At 40.0% G+C, this 15,636-nt stretch overlaps 1 protein-coding gene across 2 annotated transcripts in view; it reads right to left on the minus strand.

The window, feature by feature from the left end:
• The window catches only part of Poln (DNA polymerase nu), a 152,961-nt gene that overhangs the window by 116,875 nt on the left and 20,450 nt on the right, over nt 1-15,636 (minus strand). For both annotated transcript variants that reach the window (XM_027387184.2, XM_035452435.1), the window contains exons 3-6: nt 9,998-10,077; nt 6,831-7,319; nt 5,573-5,763; nt 2,783-2,895 (exon numbers count right to left, since the gene is read on the minus strand). In XM_027387184.2, coding sequence (XP_027242985.1) covers nt 2,783-2,895; nt 5,573-5,763; nt 6,831-7,319; nt 9,998-10,077 — 873 coding nt within the window. The remainder of the gene's footprint in view (nt 1-2,782; nt 2,896-5,572; nt 5,764-6,830; nt 7,320-9,997; nt 10,078-15,636) is intronic.

Raw genomic sequence — 15,636 nt, forward strand, 5'->3', positions numbered from 1 at the left:
CCTAATTTTAGGTTTTTTTTTTTTTTTTTTTTTTTTTTTTTTTTAGGTCTGTCTATAGTGTTCTCTATAGTGGCCATACAGATTTGTCTTCTCTGCTCTACACCATTTATTTCAACCCAATAGGTACACATATCTTTGATGGTTTATAAAGTTGACCTTTCTTGACTTAGTGGCTTTGAGCTGTTATATACTCACCATGGGAATTTCCTGCCCTGCACTCATCCATTTCCAAGGAATCTATTACTATAGTAATATACATACAAGAGTATGTCTTATTTATATATTACTAATACTTAACATAACTAAGCAGTAAAACCAGCCCACATGTTCACCATGACCATAGTTTAAACGTATTTTGCATCACGTTTTGCTTGATTCAATTACTCTGTGGAGCAATTCATTATTCTGAAATAAGTAAAGAGAAAGAACCAAATTTCTATCTAGGAGTTTCCATCTCAAGTTCACTTAGGCAGATGATGGGGAAGTACTTCTGTGTATGTTCATCTTATTGATTGTTGAATAAAGTACTGTTTGGCCAATGAGGCAGCAAGTTAGGCGGGACTAGGAGTCAAGGAGAATTCTGGGAAATGTAGTAAAGAAGTGGTGATCCAGGCAGGAAGTGACATAGCAGGGAGACTCATATTTAAGGAAGACAAGCAAGAAGTGGTCCTTTTTCCCCACCTCTCTTCCTCCAGATTCGCCATGTGATCCACTGGCAAGGGAGGATGCCAATAGAAGGCGTCCGATAGGATAAGTCTTATAAAATATATAGATTTATGATAATTAAGACTGAGCTAACTGCCAGGCGTTGGTGGTGCATGCCTTTAATCCCACCACTCGGGAGGCAGAGGCAGGCAGATCTCTGTGAGTTTGAGGCCAGCCTGGTCTATAGAGCTAGTGCCATGATAGGCTCCAAAGCCACAGTGAAATCCTGTCTCAAAACAAACAAACAAACAAAAAAACAAACAAAAAAAAGACTGAGCTAACAGATGAGAATCCTAGTCATTGGCCAAGCAACATTTGTACCTAATATAAGTCTCTGTGCATTAATTGGGGCCCTAACTCGGTGGGCAGAACTCAGGTGGCTGGTGGAGACTGCCCACATGTTGGTAAGGCTCAGGCGGCTTTTAGCGGAAAGATTTATCATAACAGGCAGATGATGAAGGGATCCTATCTATAGAATTAGTCTAGTTAATAAATGAAGAAAATGGACTGGGGTGACAGCTGAATGGTCAAAGTACTTGCCTTGCAAACCTGAGAACCAGAGTTCAAATTCTCAGACCTGTGTAAATATCAGATAGGTGTGGCAGCATGCCTGTAATTCCAGCCTCAGAAAGGCAAGGGATGAGGTTCCCAGAGCAAACTGGATAGTAAGACTAGTCACATATGCCAACTCTGGGTTTGACTGAGACCATACCTTAATGAATAAGGTAAAAGACCAATTAAAGATAATTCCCAGCATCAACTTCAGGCGCCATATGTAAGCATGTATGTGTACATGAAAATGGAAAAGGAAAAAAAGTAGAAAGTATAACAGATTTTGGATCTTGCCAGGTTGTAATTAAGGAACCTAGACAATGACAATCAACAGCTTCAACCATCACACACACACACACACACACACACACACACACACACACACACACACACACCAAGAACATCACAGGACAAGTGTGGGAGTTGGAATACTGTCAGGACAGCTAGTAATGCAAAAAGATTACTGCTCATACTGGGGGAGTAGATGGCATTGCCTTGAACCTGGGATCATCGTACAATTGAAATATTACAGCTTAATCTTACGTTGTTTGAGATTTGTTACAAAATACTGAGGAGTCAGTGGCTTGAAAAATGAAGCATTTGAAAAATGAAGGAAAAAAATCAGTTGTATGTCAAATCCTTGTCAAGTTGTGATGAGCAATTTTGTGTGTTAGAAATTTATTATAATATTTTTCTCAACAATTTATTAGCAATATTTCAAAACAGATTACCTGGAAAAGATTTTACAGTTAAAACTCAAGGACTCAACTGTTAGCATTTAGGCATCTGTACTGGCCTGTCCTTGGGCTTCTGACAGAATTCGCCCTCAGCTGCAGCCACTAAGAGCACCTGTGCATACTCACTATGTTCCCTTTTAAAAAGGCCTGCTCACCCCCCAACCCCTGCTCTCTCTGTGCCTCTCTTTCCTTTCTCGGGCTGCTCCTGTCCCTGGAGGCCAGTCTCCCCCGTCCCTTTCCCAATAAAAACTCCTCTGCTTTAACAGGCACCATGGTGTCATCCTCTCACATGCTGCCTTTCTTAAATTACAACATCAACAGTAAATGCTTTTGCCATGTTTAGGGTTTTCCCCCACACTATTTCTTTCTTTGGGTTTTTCTGAGACAGGGTTTCTCTTTGTAGCTCTGGCTGTCCTGGAACTTTCTTTGTAAAACAAGCTGTCCTTGAACTCAAAGACCTGCTGGCCTCTGCTTACCAAGTACTGGGATTAAAGGCATACACCATGTCTAGCTGACTCCTACTTCCTTAAAGGTAATAAATGCCCTGCTTTGTTTGCTGCTATCTGTGCTGTAGTTTAATTTTCAGTGTCTGTAGCCATACAGACTGGTCATAATAACAAAGCCCATTTGTGACTGTGCTTCATGAGTCACCAAAGCAAGTAGAAACCAAACACACCAGGGAAGTGCCTTTTCCTGATCATGGCAGGCGAAGAAATAGTGTGAGGCCAGGGGCCCTGAAGCAGGTACATGCTTTCCAAATCTTAGAGACAATGAGAATGGTAGCTTACCATGTTTCCAACTATCATCTTCACCAAAGAACTGTAGTACTGTTCTCACAAAGTCCTTGGCATTAAAACAAACAACAGGGCATTTGCATCTAAGTGTCCAAAACAGCATGTTCCTACACAAGAGAAAATTCAGCAATTTAGAGAGTAATTCAAATCTTTGAAACATTTTGTAATATTAAATAACTATTTATCCTTATACAACACACACACACACACACACACACACACACACACACACACACACACACACACACACGTATCTATATACCTCAATTAACTAAAGAATACTGTCAAGTGGGCATTACTCTTATGTACAGTTCATACACTGTGAAGTTTGGACTTAGGGCTTTTCTCTGAGTAAACCTTTTACTCCTAAGCTCTTGTGCTACAAGGTAGGTGCCATCCAGTATACAGATGAAGGGACTTGGGTTCAGAGATGGTGCATCTAATAGGTGTTAAGGTTGGGTTCTGATGCTGTATCTTGCTACTGCCAGGAGATAAACCCTGAACCCCTGAATCATAGGTTCCTCTTCATGGTAGAAGTGCAGTAATACATTAAAGGAGCTCTTTGATAGTATGAGGAAGGAAGAAACCAGGAGCCCAGTGAATATGCACACTAAGTGTTGTGTACTTGGGTTTTGCCTGTCTGGCTCCACTGACAGCACTGTACAGTGTTTTGAAAGTTATGTGGTCTGGCTTTGTTAGAACAGAAGGCTAAGATGGTAGGAGGTCAAAGTGCCAACAGAACTGGGTCTTGGCTTAGATAGACTGGTAAGGGATGGAAAGGAAGAAGTAAACAATGATAGAAAATGGAGTGTAGGGACCTCTCTGACACATGCTGAAACACAGATCCAGGAGGAAGGGATCAAATAGCTACACTGCCTTCTCCTAGGGAGACATTCGGGCTGGCTGAAGTCTATCTTTGTAAGACAAACAGGAGAAGGGTTTTTTGTGGGCTGGGAGATGGCTCATGGGAAAAAGCACTTGCCACATAAGCATGACAACTTGAGTTCAGATTCTTTCCAAGTTTGCTTTCTGTTGCTATAATCAAACACCATAACCAAAAGCAACTTGGGAAGAAAAGAGTTTACTTAATCTTTCATCAATGAAAGTCAAGGCAGGGAACCTGGAGGTAGAAACTGAAGCACAGACCATAGAGGAATGACTGCTTGCTGGTTCGCACCTAAGCTCATGTTCAGATACCTTTCTTACACAGACCAGACCCACCTGCCCAGAGATGGCACCATCAATAGTGGGCTGGCCTTTCCTATATCAATTCAATTAGCAATTAAGAAAATGCCTCACAGACATGGTCCAAGTCCAATCTGATCAAAGCAATTCTTCAGTTGAGGTTCCCTCTTCCCAGATAACTCTAGGTTTGTGTCAAGTTGACAGCTGAAACTAACTATGACAGATCACCAGAAACCATGCAAATGCCTGTGGCCTGCCTGTAATCTTAGCACTTGGGAGGCAGCAATCCCCATGGCAAGCTGGCTAGCTAGACTAGTTAGGATAGATGAGCTCCACATTCAGCAAGAGAGCCTGCCTCAATAAAATAAAACGCACACACGTACATGTATATACACATGCCAACACATACAAACATATATATGCAAAAAACTCTTAAAACATATTTATGTATATATTCATAAAGTATGATTTAAGTTCATTTTGAATCCTAAATACACTACTGTAGAATTGGGACTACTATTACAGTTTTATAGTACACGAGGGATTATCTTTCCTAGAACTTAACATGCTTCAAAATGCTGCTGGATAAATATTATTCATTTGTTCTGTGGCAGTGTTCCTGGATGTGGGGTCATGAAAATGAAGGGAAAAAATCCTACCCTAACTCTCTTCAAGCTTAGTAGTGGACATACAATAAACAAAATAAACAAGATTTATGAATGGTAGTGGTGGTGGTGGTGACAAGCATTATGGAGAGACATGAAGATGGAGATTGTATATGGTGATGGGCTAGAGTATTGTTCTATACAGATGTTCACAAAAGACCTAAATTATAAAATTACACATGAGTAAAGACGTGATAAGGTGAACAAAGCCCAGCTGATAAAGAAAAGCTCTTTACAGAAAGCTTTAATAAACATAAAAAAAGTAAAAAGCTAGAAAAGTCACTATCATATTAGGCACAATTAAATAAAGTTAATTTGGTTCACAACTGCAGCAGAAAAGTCCACAAAGCATGGCACTGGCTTAGTCAGGGGCCCCTCCCAGCATCACATCATGATAGACAGAAAGGGAACCAACCAAGGATAGAAGGGGCCGAGCACATGGTGGCCTTACCTCATACCAGCCTACTAGTGTGAAAATTCACTCTTGAAAGACCAGCACTAATCCATTCAAGAGGGAGGAACCCCATGACCTACCCACCATCTGCTGAGTCCCTTCTCTTAAGGATCTACCACCTCAAACAACAACCCTGGGAACCAAGCCTATACAGCAAAACTGATTGTGGTACAAAACACACCCAAGACACATTTTCAGACAGGCATTAGCAGAAGACAACTTAGCATTTCCAGGCAGTGATAACTTATCTCCTATGCTGTGCAGAAGGAAACTAAATACTAGTGAGAACTACCTGGAACCCTGGTAGTGGCAGTGGGTTTTCAGGATGGAGGATGTGGCTTCCCCTAACATCTCATTGCAAAGTTGTCACAATACTAGTACAGGCCTCTTGGCATCAGGATGCATCTTCCATTCCAGAAACTCTGGAGGAGAAGAGCTTGAAGAGCCTTACATTTAATGTAATAAATAAAGATTTCTTACTTGACAAATAGATTATGTGCCTCTTTCTTTGGATTCCAGAAAGGGGAGTGCTCAGTATGTATGTAGATACAGTGATCTGTGGATGTGGAGTTCTCTCCCAGAGCACTACTTCGGGCTGTGGAAATCAGAGGGCTGCTGTCTACATGGCTTTTTAGTAACATTACAATTCCTTTAACAGGACAAGTTAAAGTCTGTGAAGACAGAGTAATATAAAGCCACAAAATTAAACAGATATATTGCTTTATGAAAGCAAACTATAAGATAAAGGAGTAGCATCTATAATGAAACTTAAAAAATAATACACCATTATAAAAATCTCTGTGCATGTCCATGTGGAAGTTCAGGTACAGACATACCATAGTACATATGTGGAGCTTAGAAGACAAACTTGGGTGTTGGTCTCCATCTTTCATCTTGTTTGAGACACAGTCTCTCACTGCTTGCCACTGTGTATGCCAGGCTAACTGGCCCCAGAGCTTCAGGCAACTCTCTTGTATTTGCCTCCCATCTTACCATAGGAGCCCCAGGATTACTAACACATGCTATAACATCCAACTTTACATAGGTTCTGGGGATCCACATGCAGTTTTCACACTTGAACAGCAAGCACTTTATCTACTGAGCCACCTCACCACCCACAAGATGACGGGGTCATCAATGTAATTCAGGCTGGCTCCTCCTTGCCTTAGCCTCTTGAGTGTTGGGATTATAGGCATGCACTATCACACCTAGGTCTCAACTAATATTATCTACTCAACAGGATACCTTCCAAAAACAGAGAAATCAAAGTGTTTGGGAGCTCGTATCCCTGTTTGGAGACTAAATGATTCTTCCTTTCAGAGAAGGGAAGGTTACAGTGGCCTTGACCAGGGCTCTGTGGAGGCACAGAAGGGAAAGCTATTTCTCTGGCCTGAGAGGAGGCCTAACATGCCAACCTAACCAAAACAAAAGAGTCAATGCAATTGGGCCACTAAGTCAACTCAGTTGCCTAGAATTGACAGAAATCCTACATTGTCAGAATCACTTGCCTAGAATTGACAGAAATCCTACATTGTCAGAATCACTTGCCAAAGTGAGGACAGGAAGGCTTAAAATCTTATTTCTAACTCTCCTATCAAAATCAGAAAGAGGATTTGTTTTGAAATGAGTTTGTACTATGTTTCCCAGGGTGATCCCAAATTCCAGAGTTCAAGTTATCCTCTTGCCCCAATTTCTCAAGTGCTAGTGCCACAGGCATGTGACATTACTGTTTACTAACCTGGTTGGTTCTGAGCTGTGTGGAACCATCCTCATACATCAGTGTCACAACCATAGCTTCTGCCTGCTTGACCACATCCATCAGCTGTACTTTTGCTAAATCATCTAAGTACCTAACATCACAAAGCTGTTTTCCAAACAGTCTTGTGTTTTTAGAGTTTAGCCAGGTTTCAGCCCCATCAGTATCTTCTTCCAGTGCTATGTGTTTACTTGCTTTTTCTGGGGAATTACTACATGTAATAAATTTTCTTTTAAGATTCAAGATTTCCTCATTTTCTTTAGCTATATTTTCCTTTCTTGTATGCTCCATCTTCTGTGAGACTGGAGCGTCCTGATCACACTGTGGAATTAAATAACTGGAAAGAGCCGAAGAACTGATGCTGTTGTGTACTTGACCAACAGAAAGCTGACTTGTGAGTTCAGTAATGGAGGGCTGAGGAAAGAACCCGATGGATCCTCTTGGTGTCTGGGTTATCAATGACTTAGGATTCTGCAGAAAAAGAAGGAAAACTATTTCCTAACAACATGTATTCACAAGACATGCCTATAAACCAAGTCAATTTCTGGTACAGCTTATCAAAGATAATATGTTGACACAAGTTTTACATTATCTGTGATCTTTCTCTTTTCTTCTTCTGTGGTGTTTACTGAACAAATATTCTACCACTCACTGAGCCACCCCTCCAGCCCTAGAACCACATTTCCAACGAAGCTAGACAGAGTCTTTCTAGACTGCATAGCTGGATCCTGGGGCTAGGGCAGGTTAGAGCTCAGAATGTTTCTTCTAGTCCCTGTGCTGGAAGTCATGTACTCAGAAGATAATGAACAACAGTGAGGCCAGTAATTTACAATTCCAAGTAGAGGTCAGTCACAGAGAAATGAAATCATAAAAACTACTTGATAATGCTAATTGACCTATTAAATTAACAAAAATACACCTCTGCAATCCTGGTCCTCACTCCAGCAATGTGCAATCTACACTGACAGAACCATCCACTAAAATGAGAAAAGCATCTCCACCCATTTCATTAGCAGACTTGTTTACAATGGTACTTTGTGCTTAATGTTCACTTCCAAATTTATAATTTATCTCTTGCTTTGGACAACTGTACATTAATATTATTTTAAAAGAAAATGTCTTAATACTTGGCCATATAACGGAGAAAATTTAACATTTATAGTTATATTTTTACTGCAGATAAATAGTTTATGGTTCCAAGAACAGATTTTTAGTCATAAAATTATATTAATTAAAAATTCCGTGGAGGAGTACTCAAGAAAGGGAATTCAATAAGACTTCAGACTATTGAAGATCTTGCTCATGTGTTTTTTAAGGGGTGATGGTTGCTATCAAATTGCCAGAGTGTACTTTGAATCACAGTGGATGTATTTTAAATTTCATGACAGTTTTTAAAATGCCAATATTAACAATCTACTAGAATCATGTTCTTTGTAACCTCAGAAACTTATGGTGAATGTTTTAAATTTAAACTTTAAAATATTTCAGGAAGTACAAGACTCTTTAAAATTCTAGAGCCAAATCAGTTAGTAGTAGCAGAGATAGGTCCTAACATTATCTCCACTTTACTACACAGAGTTTGATTTTAAGTTAAGTGGGGGTGGGCAAGATGACTCACTTGTCACCAAGCCTAGAAAGTTGAATTAGATACCTGGAACTCACATGGTAGAAAATGATCCAACTTCTACAAAATGTCCTCTAACTTCCACATGTGCTCCATGGCATGTGCACCTCCACCAACAAAAATGAATAAATAAAAACACAATAAAACTTCAAAATAGCTTTTGCTAGATAAAGTACTATATGCCTTTAATCCTAGCACCTGGGAAGCAGAGACTGCCAGATCTCCATGAGTTTGAGCCACTTCAGTGAGTTTTGGGGAGCCATGGCTACATAGTGAGACCTCCTCAAAAAAACAAAAATATATAAGATAGCATTAAAAAATAGGATCCCAGTAGTGGTGGCACACCCCTTTAATCCCAGCACTTGGGAAGCAGAGGCAAGTGGATCTCTGTGAATTCAAGACTAGCCTGATCTACATAGAAAGTTCTAGGACAGTCAGAGCTAAACAGAGAAACTCAGTCTCAAAAAAGAAAAAAAAACAAGCAAACAAACAAAAACAGAAAAAAACAACAACAAAAACAAACCAAAGTTGGTGTGGTGGTGGCACACACCTTTATTCTCAGCATTCAGGAGGCAGAGGCAGGTGGATCTCTGTGAGTTCCGGGCCATCCTGGTCTCCAGAGCGAGTTTCAGGACAGCCTCCAAAGCTACACAGAGAAACCTTGTCTTGAAAAACTAAAATAAACAAACAAACAAAAAAATTAGGTTAGAATCTGAACAAGCAGTTTGCTTCAGAGTCCTTTCTATCCACCAGGAGGCAAACTCCATCACTGTTTCCTAAACAAGGCCTTCAGTAACATGACCTATTCTTTTTCCTGTATAGCCAAAACTGGTCAGCTCTTTTTCTTAAAAATTCTCAGGATCTTTCTCCTACTCTCTAAAGCTGGGACCTTCAGCTTGGCCAACTTCTAATGACATTTCAACTTAGATACAATTTTCACATTTCAATAGGATACCTATCTCAACACCCTGCCCCTACTGCTCAGAAATGAAAACTGTGCATGCCTTTAGTCCCAGCACTTGGGAGGCAGACGCAGGTGGATCTCTGTGAGTTTGAGGCCAGCCTGATCTCCAGAGCGAGTGCCAGGATAGGCTCCAAAGCTACACAGAGAAACTCTATCTCAAAAAACAAACAAAAAAAGAAAGAAAGAAAGAAAGAAAGAAAGAAGGAAGGAAGGAAGGAAGGAAGGAAGGAAGGAAGGAAGGAAGAAAGAAAGAAAGAAAGAAAGAAAGAAAGAAAGAAAGAAAGAAAGAAATGAAAACTGCAACAGCACAAAGCTTGGTTAATATCCCTCGTCTTGGTCTCAGAGAACATGAAAGTAATTGCTATCACAGCACTTAATGCACACATGAAGCAGATGTGTGGGATGTTTCATCCTCCTCACCACCTGTCTAAATTAATCCACATGCCATGCAGAATAAAAGCACTGTATCTGTCATTTGTAGCATATAACAGGATACTTACAAAAATTTGTTAACAAATGAAGATCATTTGTTTAGAAATACTCATGTTTGCAAATATTTACCTTTGTTTCTAGTGATCGAGTCCTCTCCTGGTCAGCTAATACTGAATAATGAACACTGGATTTTTTGGTCACTTTTGAAGCTTAAAAAACAAACAAGAAATTAAACATTAAAAAATAAATTAAAAACTAGGCATTGTGGCACATGACTGCAATCCCAGCACTTGGGGAGCAGAGGCAGATGGATCTCTGTGGTTTTGAACCCTGTCTAGTCTACATAGCCAGATCTAGAACAGTCAAGGCTGCATACAGAGACCCTGTCTCAACCAAAACAAGTATTTCAGAATTAGTTAACCTTTGAAAATGATTCATTATGTTATTAACTATCAACACAATCAAAATGCATAAGGCTATTGTATTAATTGGTTACATAAACTGTCTTCAAATTAACAGAAGACAGATGTGTAATTATGAAATGCTTATTTGTGATTATTTGGAATTTGAGGGATTTTTTGGTTTTGCTTTGTTTTGTTTTTTAGTTTTTCGAGACAGGGTTTCTCTGTATAGCTTTGGCTGTCCTGGAACTTCCTCCGAAGACCTCGGACTTACAGAGATCCTCCTTTCTCTGCCTCCTAAGTGCTGGATTAAAGGCAAGTACACTTGAATATTTTATTTTGAAAACATTTTGGAGACACTTTATAAGTACTAAGAGTTTGAGGAAATTGTTAAGCTGAATAACACTACAATAGAATAATCAAGAGCTCAGGAAAACATTACTGATACAAATACCTAATTTAGATTTTAATTTTAATATCCTTGGGCTGGAGTGCTGTTTGTAAAATGCTTGCTGATCATGAATGAGGCCAGATGGTGGAGGCGCATGCCTTTAATCCCAGCACTTGGGAGGCAGGACAGGAGGATCTCTGTGAGTTTGAGGCCAGCCTGGTCTAGAAAGCTACACAGAAAAACCCTGTCTTGGAAAAGAAAAAAAAAAAAAAAAGAATGAGGGCCTTAGTTTGATCTCCAGAACTCATGTAAAAATCCAGGTATGGTGCAAGCTTATGATTCCAGTGCTGGTTGATGTGGAGATAGGATCCCTAGGTCTCATTAGCCATCTAACTTAGCCTAAAGTGGGTCCCATGTCTCAGTAAGAGATCCTATCTCGAAAAAAACAAGGCAAGTAACTGGCTCCTGAGAATGTATGACCTCCACATGTATACATCTATGCACTCACACAAAAACAAACTAGCTAACTAGCTAACTTGAGCTATATAGTAAGGAACAGCACTAAGACTCAATCCCAAGCAGTGTGACTTAACGCATTTGTGCTCACAGCCACTTTGACAGGTATATCTGTGTACATGGGCCCACATGTTTTTGTTCTAGGCTCCCAGAGTACTCATGGTAAATGGAGCTGACAGAGGCACTGAGAATGGAAAAGGTGGACCCATGTTTGGACCTTGTTTTGATTCGATTCAGACACATCACTGGATAGGGAGGCATGGTAACATATATCTGTGGTCTAGTTGCTTGGGAGGGTAAGGTAAAAAGATCACTTGAGGAAGACCAACCTTGGCCACAAGTGAGAAACCATCTCTAAAAGAAAAAGCTATTACCCTACCTTTCAGAGCACAGGGTGACTGTTCATAAAAGATGATGCCACTAGGGACTCCAAACTCAATATCTGTTGTTGGGAAGTTGAACATTTGATAGACAAACAGCTAATCAGTGCTGATTAATGAGCCAATGTCTAATGGGCCGACCCCAAGTCCTATGGTTACTAAATTCAAAGCAACCAAGTGTAGCACTGGGATAGCATGTAAATCCAAAGTAACCATGTGTTAGCACTGGGACATCATGGAACAGAGGCTGATACCTGTCAACTGGCCAAGACATTGTGATAATGTGGCAATTGTTTGCAGCCTGTGGTGGATGTTCATAGGTGGGGATACTCAAAGATTGTACTGTGAACGAGCCATATGCCTTGCCTCAAAAACTCCCAGTGCCAGGCCTTCTGACCTTTGTTATTCCAGATTGGTCAATCTGGAACTTGCTACTAGCTAACCATAGAGGTCTAGAGGTCTGTGCAGAGGAAGTGATGTAGCTGGACAGAAACAGGACATAAGCAGGAAGAAACAGGAAATCACTGTCTTCTCTACTGAGACTCTTAGGAGGTAAGGTGTGCTGTGGCTCGCTCCATTCTCCAAACAGGCTTTATTTGTGCAAGAAAGATATCACCACACTGTCAATAGGTCCAAAGTTTTCTAACCTTGGTTTCCCTATCCATACAATGTGGATGGCCAAGTAAATCACCCAAAATTTAATCCCTTGGATTTATCTTCAACATGTCTTTCAGGGTGCCTGAACTGGAATATGGTAATTTGCACTCCATTTTCAGTTTATTTACACATTGAGACAACACTTTGTAAGCCAAGCTATACAGGTCCGAAACCAGGCAGCCAGCTGTACCTATTAGCCAGCGTGTACCCAAACCAAATAAAGCACTTCCATCATATAATAGATTGCTGCAAACCCTCTTGATACTCTGATAGAACTGGACAATGTTTGGCAGTTTGGGATTCAAGGTTAGTTGAATAGTCTCGTGTTCCATTTCCACCAGGAGCTAGTAGCAAGGCAGGGGGCATTTTTAGTTTAATTTTAATCTTTTAAAATATTTATTATTCTCTGATGGTGATGACATAGCCTTGTTTCATGGTCTTGGAGTATTATGATTCTCTTGTTAAGACCCTAAAAACAGGAATGGAGCGATATCTCAGCAGTTAAGAACACTGGCTGCTCTTCCAGAGGTCCTGCGTTCAATTCCCAGCAACTACATAGTGGCTCACAACCACCTATGGTGGGATCTGATGTTTCCTTCTGGCATAAAGACATACATGAAGCTAAAGCAGTCATATATATGAAATAAATAAATCTAAAAAGAAAAGATATACATCTTTTTTAAAAGGACCCTAAAAACCACATACCTATTTGTTCCCTACCTCTAATACCAGAAGGTCTGTTGGGCTGGCAATATATATGGCTGGGACACTTGCTTTACTGCCTGGACTTCATTGGCACCCCATCTACTTTAGGCCCTACACAAAGCAGTTTTGTATCATTCACTATATGGGATAGAACACATTCATAAATATAGGATATATACCTTTACTCTTTGCAAATTTTCTATCAGGTTCTGTGCCTTTTTCTTAGTGTTGGGAAGAATGAAATGTTGTAATTTGTCCTTTACTTACAGAGGAATACCCTTTTTATCCCCTAAGGCTTCTGAATCACTTAAGGTTTATCTCCCACTCACTGAGTAGCAAGACATCCAATAAAAACTTTTTTCTCCTTCCCTTCCTTCCTTCCTTCCTTCCTTCCTTCTTTCCTTCCTTCCTTCCTTCCTTCCTTCCTTCCTTCCTTCCTTCCTTCCTTCCTTCCTTCCTTCCTTCCTTCCTTTCTGTTTTTCAAGACAGGGTTTCTTTGTGTAGCCTTTGTGTAGCCTTGGCTGTCCTGGGACTCTCTCTGTAATCTGGTCACGAAATCACAGAAATCAGCCTGTCTCTACCTCTCAAGAGCTGGGATTAAAGGTGTGCACCACCACTTCCTGGCTGAAGGTTTGTTTATGCTGTCCATCCTAAGTGAATGTGAACTTCTTGGCTTTCCTTCCTGCTTGCAATACTGGAGCTGACTCTGCAAACACTTGGCACAATGCTAGACTTAGTCAGCAGAGGGTGCTGGAGGAACACTGCCAGGAGAACACTTTTCCTTTTTCAGCATTCTACTCCAGCTTTGTCGGGAGGAAGCTGCTCCTAGTCTGCTACTTAGATCTTTTAGAAACCTTTATATGTCTTGGTAGCTAAAACTCATCCAGTCAAAAAAGATTTAAACATTCCCTGTTCAAATTCTATGTGATTTCTGTCCTGAGTGGATGAAAATACTCCCTTAGTAAATTCTGTTCTGCTATGCTAGTTTAACAAAAAGACCAGGAAGGGGAAAGAGATCCAAGAAAGAAAAATATTGAACTTGTAACAACACACATACACTCTAAAAAAAAAAGTATTAGATAAAATGTGTGAATATGTAAAACATTTTAAGAAAAAGGTAGGGTAATGGGCCTTGGGTTTGGTTCTAGTATCACAAAAAAACAGGTATGTTGTGTCTTTCTAATACAGATGCCCCATGGCTGCTTTTGAGCAAAGGGACAGCAGGGACTGGATCTTTTGCTATATGGAAAGGGCTTCTGGGCTCTTTGTATATCTGGACTGCAAAACCTCAAAACCACACTTTTGGTGCCATTTGGTTTTCACCCTTTATTCAACTTGTACTTTAATAATTTACTCATCTTCCATTTCAACCTACTTTGGTTCTCCTTCTCTCCCCAAAGTCTTCCTTCTATTTAAAAAATATTATTATGATTATTAGATTTAACATAAAATGCTTTGTCTGAGTTTGATTTATTTAACTTAATATGATTTCCAGTTCATCGTTTTCCTTACAAATGGCAGTTTCATTCTGGATGAGTAAGATTATTGTATATGTATACATTTCTTTTACTCATCTGTTGATGGGTGTTCCCCCAACCTTAAGTTCTGTTGGTCTAGAAGTTTTGGTTTCCAAGGGGGCAGTCTCCTGCCAGGAGACACAATAAAAATTTCATTGACCTGAAAGCTCAAGACATCCCATCTCCTGGTCACTTTGTGTTTCTGATGCTCTTAAACCAACAGAATAAGAAAGGAGTAACAGTGAGGAGGAGTGATTGATCCAGACTACCAAGAGCAAACAGCATTGCTTCTCCACATGGAGGTAAGAAAGATTATGACTAGAATGCAAGAGATCCTTTAAGGCATCTCTTGGTGCCACTATGTCCTGTAATTAAAGTCAATGGGAAACTATAACAGCCTAATCCAGACAGGGCAACAAAGGGCACAGACGTGTCAGGAATGAAGGTACAAGTCACTCCTCCAGAAAGAGTCAAGAACTGCTGAGGGTGGAGGAAATACTGAGTGGATAGTAGAGAAAGGTAGTTATAAATGTCAGCTAAGGCCACATAAGCAATTGCAGAAATGAGGATTATAATTGACATGTTTCTGTCATATTTTGTTAAGAAAGTATTTGTACAAATATTTGTGCTTTCCTTAGTTTTGGGGTTTTTTGTTGTTGTTGTTGTTGTTTCTGTTTTTTGAGACAGGGTTTCTCTGTGTAGTTTTGAAGCCTGTCCTGGAACTCACTCAGTAGATCAAGCTGGCCTCAAATTCAGAGATCTGCCTGCCTCTGCCTCTCAAGTGCTGGGAATAAAGGTGTATACCACCACTGCCTGGCTCCTCAATTTCTCTATCATGTTCTGTAACATCAATTAAGAGAATATAAGTGGTTATCATACTTAAGTTTGAAAAGAACATTCCCTCAAGTGATATTACTGCCCATTCTAAAATTCCTAATTTGTTTGTTGTATGAGGAATAGTTATATCATGTTAGGCATAATTATAACCTGGTTAAATATATAACGTGTTTGCAAGTGTACATGGGATGGACATCTTAGATGTAATTATGATCTGGCTATTGTTTTCATTTGGAAATTAAGCATAAGGTAATGTAATTGTGTCAAGGTGACAAGGGATGGACTTGTGGTGGCTATTCTTGGTTGTTAACTTGATTACATCTGGAATTGACTGAAAACCAAGCAGCTGGGTACAACGGTAACG

The sequence above is a fragment of the Cricetulus griseus genome, assembly GCF_003668045.3.
Source record: "Cricetulus griseus strain 17A/GY chromosome 1 unlocalized genomic scaffold, alternate assembly CriGri-PICRH-1.0 chr1_1, whole genome shotgun sequence".
NCBI classification, from domain to species: domain Eukaryota; kingdom Metazoa; phylum Chordata; class Mammalia; order Rodentia; family Cricetidae; genus Cricetulus; species Cricetulus griseus.